Source organism: Malaya genurostris, chromosome 2 (assembly GCF_030247185.1).
Source record: "Malaya genurostris strain Urasoe2022 chromosome 2, Malgen_1.1, whole genome shotgun sequence".
NCBI classification, from domain to species: Eukaryota; Metazoa; Arthropoda; class Insecta; order Diptera; family Culicidae; genus Malaya; species Malaya genurostris.
The window spans coordinates 5,134,281-5,156,412 of NC_080571.1; the positions used below are offsets into that span (position 1 = coordinate 5,134,281).

The following is a 22,132-nucleotide window of genomic DNA, read 5'->3' on the forward strand; positions in this document are numbered from 1 at the left end:
TATATTTATTTATTTATTTGATACAATCATAGTTTGGTATAAAACAAGCATATTTTGTTTAAATCGGCGATATCTCGGTTTCAAAGAACTAATTTTTCGATTTGATGGGCAACTATTCGTTTTGTTATTTTCAACAACCACGATTTTTTTGCGAGTATTAGAAGCACAGAGAACAGAAATCCATCCCGTTAAATTATCAATTGTTTTAGTGTTGGGAAAATCATGATCAGAAAAAGTTCATATTAAAAAATTTTCTGATAAGAACTCAGTGACTGAGATTTTCATTCTTGAAACAAGCATCCACAAATCTTTGAACCTCGAAGTTTACAAGAGATTTTTTGTGTCAACGACACTTGAGGAATTTTTACCCACAGAGATATCGCTTAAGAGATAATCGAATTGGCACCGATGGCTGCTTTCATCGTAGTAACTTCTTCCCCATTTTTTTTAGTTCTCTCGCCGAGGAATACTGTCCGCTGTTAAATTTTACCGCTGGTACTTAGATGACAGGGTGATTGATTATGTATATCGGAGATTAATGAAAATTTTCAAAAATCGAAATAAAAAGTGTTTGTGAGCGATATACCTCCAGTTACCATAAATATAGCGACCCCTTGAGCTTGAGCTTGAGCGACCACCCCTGGTTGCTACTCCGTTACTGATCGGGATTAACAGAAATTGTACAGGGAGTTTCTAGATGATCCGACCTGGGACTGCTAAATCATCCTTCAATGTAAATCTTCTGGTAATCGCAGAATTCAATGATCAGTACCGGCGCCGGCCAGGCCCGAACGTAGATCGTCTAAGGAATGGGAAGGGATGTTAGTCCAACACTTGTTATTCCTAGAGGCCGTATATACTACTGCGCACTCCACAAGTGCCACGGGAGAAGGATATTTGTTAGTAAAAATTTCAATATTGGTATTCTTCGCGCGCGACTCAGTATGTTCCGGTTTTAAGATACTCGGATGCACCACTAAACTCGCTGACTTCCCCCCGAGTGAACGTTTCAACAATATCCTATATTGAAGTCCCGGTCTTGATTCACAGCTCTTATTCGAGGAAACTGAAAAAAATTGCAATACTATCGCGTAAAGAATAAAAACTTCCTTATATTTTATAAATGAAATTATGTGATACAAAATAAACGAGTGAATAGGATTTAAACAAAATAGTTGATTCATTGCATTGACATATTCTAAACAGTTGTTATAAAATCATTTTAAATCACCAAATAAAGGTCAACAGATTTCACACGCGTCTTGAAACTTTTTATTTCCGATTTACTATTTATTAAAATTATTAATTGATTATATTGGTTGATCTGGGCAGCCGGCTACCGAGAAAAATATAAATTTATTGTTTGAAATATTAATATCAAGTATTTTTTTACTATGCATTCAATATACCGATATATGTTATCTTTGTTATCAACTTTGTAATATCAACGGATTTGCGCAATAGTTGATTTTTATGATTCAATTTATAATCCTGAAAGGCAATAACATGGAAGAAGAGAACATTCTAAATAAAACTTTTCTCCGAAGCTAGACGGAAATTGATAGGTTGAATGAAAAGATAATTTAGTAAAATAGAGTGATCAGAAGTAAAACGTTGGAAATATCTGATAACTGAAAGGAAAAAGAAACTCTTGCAATTGTCGCCTTTTACGACATGGAAGCAGAAACCCAGTGGATCTATTCTTAGTTCATTTTTTCCGCCAAATTCCACACGGCATCTAGGCTGGTACTGTTCGGAGAGCTAATAGGTACTATCAATCTCCTAGTGGACCCCAGCCCCTCTAAAAATAGCGACCCCTTGAAAATGACAAAAACTAGCTATTCGAGCAACACTGTTTCAGTTGCTATGAGCTAGTTACCAATGAGCACCACAATGAATAAACAAATAGTTTGAAACAGTTGTGGAATAATTACACTTTTCATAATTCGAAATCTTTTACAAAAAACTGCAAAAAATAACAATAATTCATTCGAGGGCTGAATTGTATATAAAGTTTGTAAAACGCCGATGCTTGGTGAGTTGTTATCTTCGTAAAAATGGATTCTTAATCGTTTTGTGTTTTTTAGTTCGATCTCGAAAAAAGTTCTCTGGAACTAAGGAAGCGAAGTTAAAAACTTTAAATAAGTTGATTGAAAAGTCCCGATTGAGTACGCAAATACAGAAAATTCTTGGGACATATTTACTTTTTGAGCATTATTTCATGGAAGAAAGCGATATCAGCATTGAAACGGGCAGCAATGCTCCAGCATGTTGGATGATGTATTTTTCATCATTCGGAAGTGCATTCGACGTAAATGCTTTGAAATTACCTCTGAAATCTGGTTACCCTCCCGGTCACACAGATCTAGCCCAATCGGCACTTCAAAGTTCAATCCAGTAAGGGCGATTACAAACTAGTGACGCTGAACAGGCACGTTCAATTTTTTTTTAAACCTCGTTTGCATCCGTGGGTTGACCAATTTATAACAACCTCACTGAGGAAGAGTTGGCATCGTATTAAGCTGGGGAAACATTTATACAATTCTTGATAGTGCAAGTCTACGCCTTATTAACGGCGTTCAAAACTGCCCTCACACCAAGAAATTATGATGGATTGGTTAGTATAATTACCAGTGAAGTTACAAGTCGTCTGGAGCGAGTTATCAAAAAGTCTACATTCAATCGGCTTGGTGGACTATTTTTAGACCAGGAAGCTCGAGCATTGGCTTCATTCCTTACGGGAGTTACATCCTGGTCCGTTCGCGATAAGCTTGCCAGATTGTAACAAATAGCGACAATTCTGAATCTAGAGAGCGTTTCAGACAACATGGCATCTGATACCTAGCGAAGTCCGGACAATTCTTGCGTTAAGATAAGCATTTACAGGTCATTCAGATCCCCAACGCAAAAGCAAAAATGTTCTAGTGCCGATACATTTCTATTGAATCTGCAGGCTGGACTTCAAAATAGACGACATAAAAAAGTGTAAGTACTTTAAACGAGGAATGTAAGTATTTCTGGGAACGTTATGAAAGTGATAAATGCTTATTTAGATAAAAATATTCCCTCTGAAGATAACACACGAGATGTTTTTAATTGCCTTAAACAACCGAAATCAAATTTTTGGTAGTGAATAATTTGCGTTTCCGGTACGGTACACCACTACGAATTACATATTCGTTACGAAACAAGTACTCCAGAAGTGTCGAGAATACAACGCGCCATTGACTTCAAAGCGGCATACGACACAATCGCTATGGCAGATTATGCAGCTATGGCAGATCTCTCAAAAAAATAATAAATTTAATATCTGCCAGCGGGCCAACTACACTCAGTGATTTCGTTTTAAGTGAAAATCTTTTGTTTTTGTTTACATTTCATATGTGGTTACCAAGGCTACTGGTAAATGTTTTCCAAAATCAATAATTTACCAACTTGTGTTGCCAGCTCTAACATTTTTTCATGCGATTCCGACAGTACCAGTTACTGAGGGGTAGTTAAATTTGCGATTGGCATATTGTCGCAAAACTGAAATGTAGAGGCGCTGCTTGTTTAGAGATGATACTTTCAGCAAGAGCTGTCAAATCGGTAGAAAAATTTTTAATTACTCCACCTTTTCAACGATTTCTTTTGAAAATGGGCAAATTTATTTGAAAAATCATAGTAGAAGTTGAAGAAAAAGTTTTTACTCTGAGGTGGTAATGTTGATCTTAGTTCATTGTGCGAAATCTACCGTTTATTCAGAATAGAGCATTAAACTTGGTTTGGTTTTTCAAATTTCTAGTACTCGAGAAATCAACATTACACTGGTTTCTGTTTAAAAAAATGTTGATCCGAAAAAACCTAACCTTACCCAATTTCACACATTTCTGAAGATTTTCCATGTTTAATCGTAGTTTGCACTAACAAAAGAAGTAGTAATCACTTTGAAATCAATTACTCCGAGTGTACTTTTTTTGCTGATATCTATTTGTACTATTGAATAAACGATAAAAATGTTGCTAATCACTACTATGAAAATGAATGAAAATTTTCGCAAGAATCCTCCTTTTCTTGGTTCTATTTTTCATTGGCAGGTGTCGCTACCGGTAAATCAGCTTTGCCACAATGTGCCAATACAGATTTGATAGTCGAGTGGTAGGTCGTGTCGTCGATTAAACGATTTTAATCCATCTGAAAAATACATTTTTGTCAACTACAGTTGTGGGTTTAGGGCAAACAAATTTTAATGTATATATTATTACACACTTAAAACCATTTCTTAAGCTCGGCATAATAAAATGCCGAAACTGATCAGCAACACGTAAATTTGCTGATTGCTCAGTAATCAATACGCATGTTTCTGAACTTCGTTAAATGCATTTACTGATATTTCGGTAAAATGCTTCACTTTGCCGAAATTTGGCATAATGGCTTGCTGAATTTATCGGTAAACAACAGATATGCCGACATCAGCAGAGACGTTTGCCGAGATTTCGGAATATGCGCTAGCTGTTGCCGAGATTCAGCACGACAGCTGTCATTTATTGCTGCGTTACAATTTCGCTTCGCATTGCGCGATTATTTTCTGATGAAATTCTCTAGTGAAAAAATGGATAATCTTCCAAGAAGCGTGGAACCGCTTGCAAGTAAAAATATTGAATAAATATAGTGACATGTTTCGCTTTATAAAAAGCGACTTTATCAGAGCACTCGCGATTATAAGGGAAAAACACCCAACACGGGGCTCAAAGCGTCCTCGAGACAAAACTTTGGGGGATATGCGAAAAAATAATCCAATGCATGGAATAATTCAATAGATCAAAGTAAGTTTTTATTTTTATTTTCTTATTTCCAGCTCGACTCAAGCCGGCCGCATCCGGAAACGCCGCTGTTGGTAGTGATGTCTGAGGAATTTGGCGAAGGAGACTGAGACATTAGTTTGGAGAGATGTACTAATTCCCATAGGACCGGAAATACTGTCAGCATTTAAAACTCTTTGCATGTATTCGGTATCAAATGCGAGCCTTCCGACAAACTGTTTTTAAATTTTTTTTATGCTACATGTTTTCAGGTAGAGGCTTTAAGCACTTCTGGCAACAAATTTGTAAGCCTCCTTTAAGTGTTAATAATATGAATTTTTGATCCTGAATGGCGTGTTTATAATGTTAAGAAATTACAAGCAAAATTAATGGACTAGATTTTTAATTACTGATGATTCGGTAATTTATTTTTCATTTTTTCGTTTTATTGGATTGCCGAATATTCAGTGAACGTTTCACTGAGCAAACAGTAAATCTTATGCTGACGATTTCGGCAATATTTGACGTTTGTCAAATTTGAGGGTGCCGAAACGCTCAGTAATTTTATTTTTGCCGAGATGATTGCTGATTACTCGGTTGTGCGAATCTCGGCATTTTTTTGCCGAGACTCAGCTAAAAAATTTAAGTGTGTAGTTGTTTCAAACTGGGCTAATTCCTCTCCGTGAAATACTGAAACGAGTGTATTTATTCAATTTTTGAATATAAAAAGCACAAAACAATAATTCAGATAGATAAACAGATAAATTGATAGATAAATAGTTATGCAATTCATATAGCCTTTTCAAAACGAATGTTGTCCTTTATTTAAAAATCGTGACATTTCTATACAATTTTTTTCTGCGTGTATAGATTTTATTCAAAGCTATTCGCCCTTATTCTGAATAACGACGTATTGATTTTTCGATCGAATTTGGTTCGATCGAATCATAGCTACCTTTGATTTTGCTAGCGTTATTGGGAATACGAAAGAAATACGAGCGAAAAAACGATACGACGTTATTCAGAATAAGGGCGATTATGTCGGCTTGACAATCTTGAAATTTTCTTGAAATTCAGACTACTGTCAAAAGAGCCGACATATCAGTCGGTTTGACGTTTAATAACTAACCTAAAAAGTTTCTGTGTTTTCACAACTCATCGCTCTGTAAAATTTCTTTATTATCACGGAATACAGCTATAAACCAGCCTGATTTTGCGAACATACTCTATAGAAATAGTAACGAAACATGTCTACTTCGGAAAAAATAGAAGATACACCAATTAAAGACAAGACTAAGGAGAAGGAAGAGGAAAAAACTGAGCTGGTAAGCAGATAGGATTATGAAGCCATCACCAGGATGCGCTGCAATTGAAGTTGCTTTGTCATCATTTGCTGCCCTATCCTGCCAGTTCAAATGTTCTATCATTTATGCATATTTTTATCATTCCGTATGATTTCAGAGTGACGAGGACAAACAGCTGCAAGATGAGCTAAACATGTTAGTAGAACGGCTACAGGAGCCTTCGGTGGATCTGCACTTGCCAGCCCTGGAAACGATGGCAAAGTTGATCAAGGCTTCGACCACTTCGATGACGTCGGTTCCAAAGCCTTTGAAGTTTATGAGATCTCATTTCGAAACGATGAAAGAAATTCACAAAAAGATGACAGCCTCCGTGAAGGAAAAATCGACTGCTAAACTTTGTGCGGAAATCATTTCCGTACTGGCAATGACCATGGGAACGGGAAAGGAGTGTTTGGTCTACCGGCTGCTGTGTGATGACACTAATGAAAGCATAGGCGATTGGGGTCACGAATATGTGCGCCATTTGAGTGGCGAGATCGCCTCCAACTGGCCGGAAACAACAGATGATTTCAAGAAACGGCTAATCCATCTGATCCATCAGATTATCCCGTATAACATGGCCCATAATGCCGAGGCTGAGGCTTGCGATTTACTGATGGAAATCGAGAGACTTGATCTTTTGGAAGCTTATGTTGATGAAAGTGCTTATCCGAGGGTGTGTCTGTACCTACAGAGCTGTGTTCCGTACGTTCCGGAACCGGAGAATATTAGCCTGCTCAAGTGTGCTTTGAGCTTGTCCAGGAAGTTTAAAATGTATACCCAGGCTATGCGCTTGGCGATGATGATCAACGATATACAGCTGATTCAGGATATTTTTACCACATGCGGAGATTTGGCAATTCAGAAGCAGCTGGCATTTATGCTTGGTCGGCAGCAGATTTTCCTGGAATTGCCGGAGGGCTCCAACGATTATGACGATCTGGTGGAAATTATGTCCAATTCCCATTTGAACAATCACTTCCTGAACCTTGCCCGCGAGTTGGACATTATGGAACCGAAGACTCCGGAGGATGTTTATAAGTCACATTTGGACAACTCGCGTACTCCGTTCGGATCATCGCAGATCGACTCGGCCCGACAAAATTTGGCCGCCAGTTTTGTGAATGGGTTTGTCAATGCTGGATTCGGTCAGGATAAACTTTTGATGGAAGACGGAAATAAGTGGCTTTACAAGAACAAAGAACACGGAATGCTCAGTGCGACTGCCTCTTTGGGACTGATCTTGCTGTGGGATGTCGACGGCGGTCTAACGCCAATTGATAAGTATCTGTATTCGAATGAGGATTACATCAAATCCGGTGCTCTGCTGGCTTGTGGCATTGTTAATTGTGGTGTTCGTAACGAAGTCGATCCGGCACTGGCCCTTCTTTCGGATTATGTTCTACATCAGAACAGCACGATGCGGATTGGAGCTATTCTTGGGCTTGGGTTGGCATATGCCGGATCGAATCGACCGGTCGTACTGGAATTAATTGGATCGGTTTTCAGTACAGAACGTCGCACCGGTTCCACCATGGAAGTAATGGGCATTGCTGCGTTGGCCCTGGGAATGATTGCCGTGGGATCGTGTAACAGTGAAGTGTCGGAAATTCTACTGCAGACCATCATGGACCGTTCGGAGCTGGAACTGAAAGACACCTACGCTCGCTTCCTACCGGTAGGACTTGGTTTTGTATATCTCGGACGTCAGGAAGCGGCTGAAGCTGTAATTGCCGCTCTTGAAATCATCCAGGAACCTTTCCGTTCCATGGCCAAAACGATGGTTGAGATTTGTGCTTATGCCGGAACAGGCAATGTGTTGAAAATTCAACAATTACTCCATTTGTGTTCCGAACATTATGAACCGGCTTCAACGGAAACCGAAAGTTCATCGTCGAAAAAAGATGCAGCAGCTGCTGCCGCCGCTGCTCAGAAAGAGAAAGAAGATAAAGAGAAGGATTTGTCTGCCTGTCAGTCGGTGGCCGTTTTGGGAATCGCTTTGATAGCTATGGGCGAAGAAATTGGTTCGGAAATGGCTTTCCGGTCGTTTGGCAATTTACTTCGCTATTGCGAACCCTGTATCCGTCGGGCCGTTCCGCTTGCTTTGGGTTTAATTTCAGTGTCTAATCCGAAGCTGAATATTTTGGATACATTGAGCAAATTCTCTCACGACAGTGACGCGGAAGTAGCTCACAACGCTATCTTCGCTATGGGTCTGGTCGGTGCTGGCACAAATAACGCACGATTAGCCGCCATGCTTCGTCAACTAGCCCAGTATCACGCTAAGGATCCGAACAATCTTTTCATGGTACGAATTGCACAAGGACTGACCCATCTAGGCAAAGGAACACTTACCCTTAGTCCGTATCATAGTGATCGACAGCTCATGAGTCCGGTAGCTGTGGCTGGATTGATGGCCACACTCGTGTCTTTTATGGACGTCAAGAACAGTGAGTTATTGATCTCTTCAACGTTATTCCCTCGATTCATCAATCATTATTTCGTTCACAGTAATTTTGGGCAAATCGCACTATCTTCTGTACACTTTGGCCACCGCAATGCAGCCCCGCATGTTGATCACCTTTACCGAGGACCTTAGCCCCTGTCCAGTTCCGGTTCGCGTAGGAATGGTTAGTGAATTGGATTAATTTATGCCAACATCGAATCAACGGTTTGGTTCAATATTTTTTCAGGCTGTCGATGTAGTTGGACAGGCCGGTAAACCGAAAACAATCACCGGCTTCCAGACTCATACCACACCCGTTCTACTGGCCATGGGCGAACGAGCCGAACTTGCAACCGAGGAATACATCTCACTGACGCCCATCATGGAAGGATTCTGCATTTTGCGAAAAAATCCAAACTATGTTCCTTAAAGCGAACGCAAGCTCAGTCGAGGAAGTGGACAATCTGCAAGACTTATAATTCAATCTGCTACGATCAACAAGTAGAACACAAAATGAATACAATTTGAAACTGATTCATATTAATTAATGTATTTAGCTTCAAGTATTTCAATAAATCACAGTTTAAGACTTCCCCCTTCGTTTGCTTCCTCCTCGACCGGATGATCCTTCACCAGCAGCACCCGGTGGTTTCGCTTTCCGTGACAAATTCATCTGCTTTAGCTTCTGGTCTAGTCGACCGTGTGCTTTTTTCAAATCTTCCTGGGCCTGGACCGTTTTGGCCGGTAACGGATGAAGAAATTCTTCCCGTTCCTGTTTGCGTACGGCTTCCCCGCAGCCATGAATCTCCGGTAGGCCATGCTTGAAGCAAAACCTCTGCTTGCAAAAATCACAGTTCGATCCCATCATATTGGTTTTCTGCTTACATCGCTTAAAATCACAAGTTTGGTCGACCGTTTTCACAGCTTCCAGGACGTGGTCCAAATTTTGCTCTACCGTCGTACATGGTAATGGTTCAAGAATGTCCGTCGCTTTGGTGACTTTTTTAGGGTCCGTTACGAGTTGCAAAGCTTCTGAGGTTCCAATCGACTGGGAAGTTGGGGTTTTGGCATTCATCAGGGTTGATTTATGATTTAGAATTGAATATTTGTTTTTCTTATAGAAATAAATATAAATTATTCTGAAGGTAATGAATACAAAAACAGTGTGGCTAGTAGCAGCAAAACAAAGGATAGGGAAATACACACTTATTCAAAATACTTGAAAATCCGCGAAACACGTTCCCTTTTTCTTTTACTAGTTTGCAATCATCCACTGACGGATAAGGGGCCCAACTCCCCACATTATCAGATCCGAATGGATTCCGAATGGATTCCGAATCAATTCCGAATCGGCGAGAAATTTTCATTCGGAATTTCATGTGGAAATCATAATGAATTCCGAATCAATTCCAACTCCAGTGCAACAACCGATTCCGAATGAACCGATTCGCCTACAACCGGTTGATTCGGAATTGAGTGAGAAGATGCGGACTGAATTGTCAATTCGTCTTCTTCTTCTTCTTTCCTGATTTTGCACGTTTTCGTGCTGATTTTCAGTTTATTTTTAAACGAAAACATTATATAACTGAATATACAAATTTAAAACTTCATGTTTTTCGGATATACAGAACTAGTAAATAACCAGTTCTTCTTAGAATCCCAATATAAACTATTGAAATTCGCTGGAAATTAACAAAACGGCCTACCTTAGTCAGCATCATCCATTCCTCTAGCTGGAGTGTAGTGAAATGGCTTAAGTCGCTTAAATTTCACACTAACACATTCAAAAAATGAGCGAATATTCAATGACATTTATAATGTCACTGTCAATCAGGTTGATCGAGCTGCCAACTCAGGCGAAAATTCTAGCACTGAACCGATCGAGCACTGAAAAATCATGCAGTCGAGTAAGAATTCATTACGCATTCCGTCATTTCGATAATGTGGGGATCACTGCTATGAACGGTGGTTCCTGAAGCCAACGCTTCTTGTTGTGATGGCGTTTTCGTCAACAATATATTAAGCTACGTTCATACTATTTTGAAGCGCATAGTATATGATTATGAACATGAATTTTGGTCTGTACTGAAAATCATAAATTTCCCAATACGAAACAGAGGAACCCGAAGCAGGGTTGCGAACACAATGGAAAATGACACGAAACAGCAGACAATCAAACCGCACAAAAAAACAGCAGTCGCCAATTGTACTTCGACGTGACTGTAGCAAATGAAAAATGTCATACGTCTCATGAAATTTTCTCTCGTGAATGTCGCCGTTTGCTCTCATCGATAGCTGTTCTACTCGTTTCAATCTGAGAATGGCTAGCCACAATAAACCAGAATTGTAGAAGTAATAGGAGCGCAATATTTATTGTCTCTGCTGTAAGATTTCTTGCCTTTGCGTCATACTCGAAAGGCAAAAGCTGTGCTCCTGATACTTCCTGTATGAAATTTAAGTAAATAGTTGTAATATTTTTGAAACATCTGCATGAACTAGCTTTGTGATTGAATTTTTTCAAACTGGTAATGGAAACACCGCCGCTCGCATTCAATTTATCGCCACAGATCGGTCACAGCGAATATGACAGTCCCGTTATGAAAATGACATGACATTTTCAACTCGGTGGACGGATTTGGAAGTTTTTGGCGCCCATGTGTCGGGAATTTTGTCAGTTTCACGTATGATTTTTGACATTCCGTAAATCGACAGTACTTTGTAAACAATCAACATAGAAGCCGAAAGAACGGAAAAAATGTGCACAGTTATTTGGAAAATCCATTGTGGTCTGCATCTAGGCTAGCTAAACAGCTGAAATTGCCCAGAAATACCGTATGGCGCGTTATCAAACGGTATAAGGAAACATTGACGACGATTCGGAAGCCTCAAGCCAATCGTCGGAGTGAAACTGTCGACCGGAAACTACGTGGTAAGATTTTGAAGACGATTAAGAGGAATCCTAATTTGTCGGACCGTGATTTGGTCAGAAAATTCGGTGCTGCCCATAGTACCGTGAGAACTCGACTCCGGGAAGGAATTAAGTCGTATCGAACTAGCAAACAGCCAAATCGGACCATAAAACAGAATAGTGTGGTTAAAATTCGTGGTCGGAAACTATATGACCAGGTGCTGACCAAGTTCGACGGGTGTCTTCTGATGGACGATGAAGCCTATGACTTCGGGCAAATCCCAGGTCAAAAATTTTATTTGGCAACGGCTCGGGGGGATGTTCCAGCCAAAACTAAATTTGTTTTTGCCGACAAATTTGCAAGAAAATTTATGATTTAGCAGGGCATTTGCAGCTGTGGCAAAAAACGAAAGTTTTCGTTACAAATAAGACAATGACATCGGAACTATACCAAAAACGAGTTTTGCCGTTCATTCGATCCCATCCCGCAATGTTTTGGCCAGATTTGGCAAGCTGTCATTACAGCAAAGTCGTTCAAGAATGGTATGCAGAGCAAGGGGTCCAGTTTGACCAAGAATGGTATGCAGAGCAAGGGGTCCGAAAAACCTTGTGCCAGCCAACTGCCCCTAGTTCCGCTCTATTGAGAAATACTGGGCAATCATGAAGAGGAGACTCAAGGCAAAGGAAAAGGTTGTCAAAGACATCAATCAATACCTGGTGGAATAAGATAGCTAAAACGATGGACGAAGAAGGTGTGCGCCGCCTAATGAGCCGTGTTACAAGAAAAATTTGAGAATTCCTTCGAAACCGTGACGAATAATTTTTCCGTATTTTTTCTTAAAAGTATGAAGAAAACGCTACATTTGTATAAAAAAATCTTGAATTCAATAATAAATAACTGAAATACAGGCAATTGTCTTTGTTCCAATTCTATCTGAAGCAAGCTTTAGAAGCAGCTTAGAAGTTCGTTCAGTTGCGTCGCGTGAACTTTCAAGTGTGGATAATTACTTAAAAATGGGTTGCTTAGAATTCTGTTGATGAACTTTGAAAGCTGCTAAAGTCAAATCAGTCCCTTTTATCCGAGGACTTCAGTCCCTATTTATTCTTAGCACCAATGTTCACAGAATGATCAATTTAGCCTAACTTGTTTTACTGTTTCGTCATGACAGCTTCGAATAGTTTAAAAAGAAAATTTTTGTTTGGTACTGTTAAAATAGATTATAAACAAACCATTTCTTTTGTTGTTTTTGCTAAAAATTGAACGAAAAAATTGCCGTTTATTCAAGGTAACGTTTCTTAGCAGTCTATTCGGTATATTGTGAAATCGGGCCTGACCCTAATGGAAATAGTCAATAAGATTATCCGAAACGTCGATTTATCGCTTTCTAAACAATACGAGAAAATGGAACGGAACAATAATTTATTCCCGAAATACAATTCTTGACGATTTATTCAGCTATAGGTTAATTTCAAAGTAACTTAATTGACTTATTATAAGTGAAATTGCTCTGGCCAAAATATAATTGGGATGGCAAAAATAAACACAAAACTTGATATTTGGAATCGTTAATTACACACTCTCGATATGTCACAAAATGCTTAATATCGTGAAAACGATGTGTATTAGTAATCTCTGTTTGAAATTTGGCCATATTGTATTGAATGAATACACTAATTTAACAATATTGTGCAACTGCTTCCTAAAGTGGGCCAAAGTACTTCTGTTACTCTTTTCTTTTAGATGTATACCTCGCCCCCTGTTACCTGCTCTATTAGATGTATACACTAAGGTCTCTTTTTGCACGGTTTTTTTTTCGTACGGTTTTTTTGTACACGGCTTTTTTTACACGGATTCCGGAATTAACACGGTTTTTATTTACACGGTTTTCACAATTGACACGGTTTCTGATGAGAGTTTAAAAAGAACCGTCATTTGTTTTTTTTTTTTGAGAAAAATTTTAAAGAAGGGAACAGGTTGTCTGTAAGAAAACGATTATGAGAGTTAATTTAAACTTTGAAAGTTAACTAAAATCATTAATTCAACAATTGACGGGAGTATTGACTGTCGTTCCATAAAATGATTAATCAGTCTTCAGATCTTGAGCCCCTCTCGTAAATTACACGACAACGTCTCTTCCGCTCAGTTGTGGTGTATGATGTCAGCATCGTCCTCGTAAGATGCTGATTGATATCATCGAGAATTTCGGAGCGTTGAAGAACTAGTCAAATTTACTTCAACTCTTCAGCATATCGAGCAGTAGGGTAACAGAGGTATTTTGGCCACTTCATATATTTTGGCCCACCTAACAAACTTTATCGATTTCATCGGATTTTATCGATGTTAAGTAACTCATTTTGCATTAATTTGAAGCTAATCACATTAAATTACTTATTGCGGAAGGGGTTTTTAAAGATATTACAATATTTGGAGGATGTTTTCATAAAGTGGGCCAAAATAAAATCAATCCTAAAGTGGGCCAAAATACCTCTGTTACCCTACAGTATTTCATACCCATTTGAATGATATAGCTCTAGTAGTATTATGATTTACGCCGATGAAATGAGTTGATTCAGCATGACACATAGTTAACGCTCGTATCCGTACTGTATTTTACAGTATTGTACTGTATTTTCGACTCAAATACTGTGTACTGTTTTTTACCCTCAAATCTACTGTATTTTAATTTGTACTTTTAATTTATACACTGAAATGTACTGTACTTTTCATACTAAAATTTAATACAGAATTTTAAGTCTTCAACGCATCGAATTTTGATCTGTGACTGTACAAGAACAGTAACAACACGTAGCGAATGTGAATGAGAACACAACAACAACACACACAAATTTTTTTATTAATAATTCTTGTTCAGAGCGCGTCACAACAATCAAGCGAAACATGCAGGATAGTTTAATAGGAAAAACGATTTACCCCTATTTGGCTTGCTATGGGTTCGAGTCCCATCTCTGCGGTGGCGTTTTTCGCGGTTTTCATTACATAGTTGTATTCGCATGTCATTTTTTCAATCTGTTTTCCTCGTAAGATGCTGATCAAATTTATTTGCTTTTGTTTTTTATTCACTATTTTTGGGAAAAAAAGCGTACTGTAAAAAGTACTGTATTTTCAAAGTCTATGTACTGTATTTCTTTGATTTTTACGCCAAATGTACTGTTTTTCGTAAAAATTACAAAAAGTAAAGTTACACATAGTAATACATTTTCTAATTTGATTTATATTCATCTCTAGGAATTCATCCCCTTTAATTCTGTCTCTGCGTGCATAGATCTTCATCCAATACCCATATCTTCCCACTCAGTTGAAAATGACTGTTAAGATCTATAGTATTTGCTACACATCGCACCTTCGGAATTGAAAAGAACTTATTCTTAAGCTTGATTTGTAGTGAAAGTGTTTATTGGTGGTATTACTAGCACTTCTTTAGTCAAACGTTCTAATTTGAAAGTATTTTCGTTTTTGTCGTGAATACGACTTACTTTACTATGGGGTGCCTTTTCAAAATTTACCCTCTGAGAGAGTGATAAGTTTTTGATCGTGAATATCTATTGTTGTATCTAATGAATCAACATAATTCTTGCGACATGCCATCGGAAATATGATCACAATTTTATGATAAAATTTTCAGTTTCGTGACACAGTCTCAAATAATTCAAAATTAAACTTTTCTGAAATGTTTGCCTTTCTCGTATTTTGAAAGCACATAGCTCAGTGATCTGTGGAAGGATTTATATAATCTAACTACCAATAGAATCGAAATTTTTCAATTTAATCGTGTATAACAAAAGCATTGAAGTATTTCAATAGTACACTATTGAAAAACCTGTCTCATTTGACCCATGTCAACACCAGCCAATCAGAACGCGTTCTGAGGAAGAAAACAAAATATCTGCTGCTGTACAACAAATCGTCCGATAAAAATGTTCCGAAAAGTGGTGAATATCGCAGTGAATTCCTCAATTTGGTTCTTCTGAATCAACAGTTTCACTTTTTCTGTACCATTTAATTCCACTATTTCACTGTCACGTTATTACACTTTCACAGAGTCACTATACTTTAATGAAGCATAACAAACGTTACAATACAGATACCCGTATTTCGGAATATTACTTACATCCTTCTTCAGTGTATCGGTTTTTACACTGAAGAAGGATGTAAGTAACATTCCGAAATACGCGTATCTGTATTGTAACGTTTGTTATGCTTCATTAAAGTATAGTGACTCTGTTAAAGTGTAATAACGTGACAGTGAAATAGTGGAATTAAATGGTACAGAAAAAGTGAAACTGTTGAATACATTCCACTAACAGCTCCAGGTAAAAAATAGTTCTTCTGAATGCTAGAAACGAATCCCTACAGCATATTGATAGTTTCTTTCAATAAATTATGCAAATCCGAAATGAAATAATCGACATTAAAATTCTGTATGCTGCTATTTTTATTGCCGTTAGGACCGCTCATTAGTGAAAAAGCTACAAACGAAATCACATAAAAGGAAATCTCTTAACAAAAATTTAATCAGTTTGGATTCTATCGCCACTGCGAGCAGATGTGTTTTGTGTCCTCTACACAGCTAGTTTCGCTTTCGACAAGAGCGATTACGTCACAGCTGCCAGTCATTAGCATTGGGAAAAACACAACGGTGGAGAGCATTACACAATATCAGCCGTTCTAATGGCTCTAAAAGTTTTCTAAAGAACTATTAGGATTTGTTGTTCGCAAATCGAAAGTAATTATCCTCAGTTTAGTGCAAATCAAGAACAGTTTGCTTAGATTTGTGCACTTTTCGCTGTGTGAAATTCACAGTAATCGAGATCAAGTGAAGCTCTCTTTGTTTTTGCGAAAAATGTGAAAAAGGGGAATGCTTGCATAATTCATACAATTGATATTCGGAAGTGTTAAGGAACATGTCAGTTGTTTTCGTATTCACGACATCCAGTAATGTCTCTGACATTACCCACCCGCCTTTTTTTTTTGAAAACTGAATGCATTATACAGAAGGCATGAGCAAGTTAAATTAATTTTCTTGTCGTAATTTGCAACGCGTTTTCTAAGTGTTTAATTAGTGCTGATTTTAATTTATCATCCAATGTGTTTTATCAAGTATGACTGGACCCTTCTCGTAATCTCAGGCTGTTTTTATTGTGAAATAACAGTTACATTTTCACAGTTATGTGCAAACTGCATGAATTTGGGGGTTAAAAAATAAGTTTTTCCCCCTTCAAATTATCAAAAGTTACATTTTATCCAAAACAAAACAAACAAATAATCGTAACCCCCGTGTAAAAAGAGACCTTAGTGTAATTTGAAATGAGTATTAAGGTTTCTATGCCCGGTGAAAAATTAACGGTGGCCCTACTGAAAAATGGGTGGCCAACACGTTTCCTGATGAAAACAAAACAATATGTAAAAGCGATTCACACGCAGCATCACGCGGCTATCACCTGAGTACGGAACAACAACATTAATTGTAAGCAATTCATATGAAAGGACACTACGTCAAGTTCACGGAACTATTTAACGTCGGATACCTGAGCAATATTCGGCTAAAAAATTAATAATAATAATCTGGACGTCAACGGAAGTTGATTGATCGTCTGAATCGTGTTTAATGCATGCGTTTCCTGATGAAAACAAACCAATCTCATTTGCATTTGTGGTTGTAAGTGAGCTGTCAGAGAGCCTAATAAAATTACTCAAAGTCCTAATTTTTACCCAAAACTTTGGTAGATTTAGTTGAGCGTCTACCCTGTCCAAATAATCCAAAACATTGCTACACGTACACTATCAAACAGCCTGTGAAGCAAAATTGATATGACAGCTCATCGTTGTGAAAATTCACAATACATTTTTCAAGAACCTCAGCAAAATTTATACTTACGTGTACGGTTTTTTCTCTAAAACTGCATCGAAACACGAGTCTTATTATATAGTTTGTAAGTGTGCAACAGTTTGAGTTTATTGTGTATTTTTTAATTGATTTCGAACGGATCGGATAAAAGTTTACTTTTGATCGCCTGCATTGGTGGGCGGTGGGAAGAAGAACATGATAAGCTCTGACAGTGTGGAACTTTCGCTACGTAATTTATCGCTAGACGATAGCAATTGTAGCGGTTCCGACAATGAAGACAGCAAGATTCTTAAATGGAACTTACCGCTGAAGGATCTTTACCGGCTAGCATTTAATTTTTACAAAGGTTGGTGGGTGTTGAATGCTTCACCGTTCTGGAAATAATTTTATTTTTTATCTACCATAGAAAAGACGGGAAAAGCCATCCACTTGAGTTATGAAGATAACTTGAAGGTATTGAGGTTCAAAGAGAGTAAATCGGTCCTAAAACCTTTTATTTTTAGTTGGTTGCATTTACTCAGCAAGCAGCGCACGGTCCATTGGATCTAACCAAGGCTCCTCCATTGGGGATGTTCGATGTGATTGGTAAGGATCGAAGGGTTGCCTGGCAACATTTGGGTACTATAACTAAACTGCAGGCAATGGAAGGTTTCATCGATTTGCTGGATAGACTGTGCCCATTGTTTAAACCAACCGTGGAGGCTATCAAGAAGGATCGCGAGGAAAAAGTACGTCAAGCTCAGGCAGAGGAAGCACGTCGCCGAGAACAGCTTGAGAAGGAAAAGGAGAAGCTGGTTGAGCTGAAAAAAATCGAAGACGAACGAAATCGGGAGGAAATTCAACGGCGTCAGCTACAGGACGCTTTGAATCAGCAGACATACTATCAATTCAAAGAGTACGCCGAAAAACAGTTCCCTGGTAATCCGGAACAACAGGCTGTTTTGATAAGGCAACTGCAGAATGAACATTATCATCAGTACATGCAGCAATTGCAGGCACAAGTCGCTAGTAACTATTCTCAGTTGCGAGCCACTGGCGACAATGAAATGGACTCCGGTAATCAACTACTGGGACAAACTGTTAGTAGCAAAGAAGTTGGCCAACTAGAGTACAAGGAACAATGCGAGAGTGATGATGAATCCGGTGGTAAATTATTAAGTGCACTTCAATAAATGGGTAGTTGATCAAAGTACATCTTTGCTTCTAGAATATGCTGTAATAAATCCTGCCAATATGTGGACAAAACCGGACGTGAAGTTGTTCAAGCAGGAGGTGACTTCTGGTAAAGGCGATGGAGTAATTCGTGTGGGTCACGGAGATATAATTACGGTCAGTTGAAATGTTCGTTTATGATTAGTTTGAAAATCAACGGTTTCCTTTTTTTTGTAACGTAGGTTCGAGTTCCAACTCACGACGGGGGCTCCTGCTTGTTCTGGGAATTTGCTACCGACAACTACGACATCGGTTTCGGTGTGTATTTTGAGTGGGGTAAACCGGTAACCACGGAAGTGTCGGTTCACGTCAGCGAAAGTGATGAGGACGATGACACGCTAGAAGACGACGAAGGTATGTTGCCTTTCTGTCGTATGTTTAACTTATTAGTAAATTATTTTCTTCTTGCGTTCGTACAGCATTGTGTGCCGACGATTTGGAATGTGGCGGTCAACAGCAGCACAAACAATACAATACCAGCAGCAGCAGTCCAATGGCCAACACGAATCCGATTTCCATCATCGTTCCCATCTATCGGCGCGAATGTCAGACAGAAGTTTATGCCGGTTCGCACAATTATCCCGGGGAGGGAACTTATCTGCTCAAATTCGACAATAGCTACAGTTTGTGGCGTTCAAAGACACTGTACTACAAAGTTTTCTATACACGATAATTCGATTCGGTTCCACGAGAAGCACGTTCCTTCGTTGATTTTGTCACATTCTAGCGTTTATTTTTACTACCCTCAACATATGTTCGTATCATACAAGCAAGCTAGAAGTACCTTGAAAACTTGTGCACATTTGTGACCTAGCTAAACTCAAAATCTAGATAAATTATATTGTCGCAAAACAGTTGTTTGTTAGTTCAAAAGATTTTACTAGCAGTTCATCTTTTTCTATTTTACTATATAGTATATACTAGAATATGAATCGAAACCGAAGGAAGGCGGAACAATATCTCTTGTTGTTCGAGGGCATTAACAGAGCGTAGAGCGCGAGATCCCGAAAAAGCTAACGGAAATGCGCAACCGTCTATTATTCGTATGTGTACCGTTATTTGTCGTAACATCGTACATACAAGTGAAAATTCGTCAAAAACACAAAGCGCAGTGCAATAGCAGATTAATGATATTTCTGTTGAGAAAGCGTGTCAAACGGAGAGAAGTGAATTTTCGGATTATTAGCTACAAAGCGAACGACACATAACAGTTGATGTATTCTAATAAAAAAAGATGTCAAATATGTGTTCCATAGTTTCAATGTTATTGAGTTGTGAAATGCCTTCCAGAAATTTTATAAAATAATTTAGTCCTTTCAAGCCACGCACATATCACTGCACTGATTTTACCTATTCACAGTAACACGCAAATTGAAGTGATCACTGTAGTGAAAAACGTGCTTAATCCACCAAGCAGTGAGGTGATGCCTTTTTTATCAATCCGCATGTGTTTTTTGCATGAATATTCTTCGGTGTTTCAGTTCTCATGACCGTTGTTTTAAGCGGCAATTTGAGATTTTAATCACTCATTACTCTGTAATGTCGAAACAGCAAATCGAATCTAATCTAAACGTGTAGTAATCGATTGAACATTCCATGAGATGTCGACATAAGTTCCACTTTAGAGTTTACGTTTAGTTTTATTTACGGTACTACCAGAACCAGTATGGCCATAAATTAATATGAGGAATAAATTGCAATAGTTTTCAATCCAACTTTGAAGCTTTTTTGGATTGTCATCTTCTATATCGGTATTTTAAAAACTCATCACCCAGTAATTCGAGAATCGGATAAAATTCATTAATTTTGTATGGGACCATAAATCCTTTAATTCAATTTTTTGTTTTTGAAATTCGATTTGGCGATTGAGCTTTGAGAAACGATTCGATACAGGAACCGAAATTCTAAAATCGGTGTAGCCGAAGTCAGTTAAGTCCACCTCAGGAGATGCATAGTTTACACTTAATTCAAAATATTCGAAATTCAGTGCAGACATCTTTGAGAAATCGCAGTGCGAATTAAATTTTCGAATCGAAAACTGAATACCGCTAAAACTGAAATAATTTTATTTGATTATCAACTATCCAAACCTGCAAACCCGATAAACCTGATTAATTTATATGAAATGGACATTTTTATACTAATCACCCTGTATCTCTTAAACCGGAAGTCGGATCTGACTAAAAAGCAAGATGTTTTATAGGATCTTAAAACTTTTCATTTGAATCTTAGATGATTCTTATACCGTTTTCGTTTTAGAACCTACACGCGGGCAACTCTGAATCCGAGTAAAACGAACACGTGTTACGCGCCCTAGACAACAACTCATATAAAAAAGAAAAAATAAACAAACTTGCATGGATGCGTGGTGCGAACCGAGAAAATTATCAGAGCGAAACTACGCGATTGGAGTCCGATCTAGAGCGACACCAGGTTGCTAAAACAAACTCTTCAAAAGTTGTTTTGGCGACTCTGGGTCAGCTCTCGGGCTGCTCTGATCAATAAACGAAAACGGTATTAGATTTCATTTGAATCTTAGATCGGTTCAGCCATCTACGAGAAAAATGAGTAACACTATTTTAATTTCGTTTCACATATCATCGTGACGTTCCGGAACCGGAAGTCGGATCCAAGCGTAATTCAGGAACCTTGTTTGGGAGTATAGCTCTTTTCATATGAATCTGAGTTTGTAGAACATGATTGAGTCACAGACTAACAGACATGACAGTATGAGTAAATTCTTATAAAAATAATTTTTCGGGATGCACTAGTTCCACCTATATTGTACTGCGCGAACTATTTACTATCGGTACACCCCTTGTGTTATGTAAAAGTTTTTTTACTAGTTGGTTTCCCCTCGTTTGTCAACACCGATCAGCTGCTTGCAGGGATGCCTGATTTCATCAAAATATTTGAAAATGAATCGTCATAATAAATTATTGGATTACGTTGATAATATATTTAACTTTTTCGCGATGTTGGAAGGTAACCATTTATTTGACTCAACGTTGTTCATCTAGACTATTTTTTATTGTGTTGGTAGTTTTCACCCGAAATTAAGTGGCGGCAGACCAGAAGCAAGTAAATATTGTAACAAAACGGGTTCGATTTTGTATTGCGTTGGAGGATGAGAAGTAGGCATAATTCTGTATATAGTTTTGGCAATATGTATTAAATTTGTATCCTGCATGAAATTCGCATGGACGTATACAAATCAATACATTACAGGTAATTCTGCATGAATGGCAACTCTGTTGGTAAATGAAAAAAATAAACACAGTATAGATGACAGACAGGATGTTTTTGATAGGGTAACGTGGCGCCATCATGACACATGTGAGTACTGTCCCAAATAAAGGAATATTCGAAATGACCGTTAAAATGATTGAAGAATCTAATTTGAGTGTCCTGTCTGTTAGTCTGTGATTGAGTCATCTCCGAGAAAATTGAGTGAAATTATTTATCACATACGCATTTGCTGATCTCGACGAACTGATTCGAATGGTATATGGGCGTTATGTTCTTCCAGCATTTAAATTTAAATCAATATAATTATGGAAATGCTTTCAATTCGA

General features: G+C 38.2%; 3 protein-coding genes across 3 annotated transcripts; 2 read left to right on the forward strand and 1 right to left on the reverse strand.

Moving 5' to 3' along the window:
* The first annotated feature begins 5,889 nt into the window (after positions 1-5,889).
* Positions 5,890-9,162, forward strand: LOC131428050 (26S proteasome non-ATPase regulatory subunit 2). Its single transcript, XM_058591690.1, has 4 exons — positions 5,890-6,106; positions 6,243-8,574; positions 8,636-8,754; positions 8,818-9,162. Exons 1-4 carry the CDS (start codon positions 6,029-6,031, stop codon positions 8,998-9,000), a joined length of 2,712 nt encoding a protein of 903 aa, XP_058447673.1. The 5' UTR covers positions 5,890-6,028; the 3' UTR covers positions 9,001-9,162.
* On the reverse strand, positions 9,102-9,753 carry LOC131428051 (DNA-binding protein SMUBP-2). The gene has a single exon (XM_058591691.1). It carries the CDS (start codon positions 9,643-9,645, stop codon positions 9,154-9,156), a length of 492 nt encoding a protein of 163 aa, XP_058447674.1. The 5' UTR covers positions 9,646-9,753; the 3' UTR covers positions 9,102-9,153.
* A 7,538-nt stretch (positions 9,754-17,291) lies between these two features.
* LOC131430824 (Golgi resident protein GCP60) lies at positions 17,292-19,803 on the forward strand. Its single transcript, XM_058596037.1, has 6 exons — positions 17,292-17,691; positions 17,752-17,798; positions 17,849-18,491; positions 18,553-18,674; positions 18,740-18,911; positions 18,977-19,803. The coding sequence occupies exons 1-6, from the start codon at positions 17,541-17,543 to the stop codon at positions 19,228-19,230; spliced, it is 1,389 nt and encodes a 462-aa protein (XP_058452020.1). The 5' UTR covers positions 17,292-17,540; the 3' UTR covers positions 19,231-19,803.
* The last annotated feature ends 2,329 nt before the right edge of the window (positions 19,804-22,132 follow it).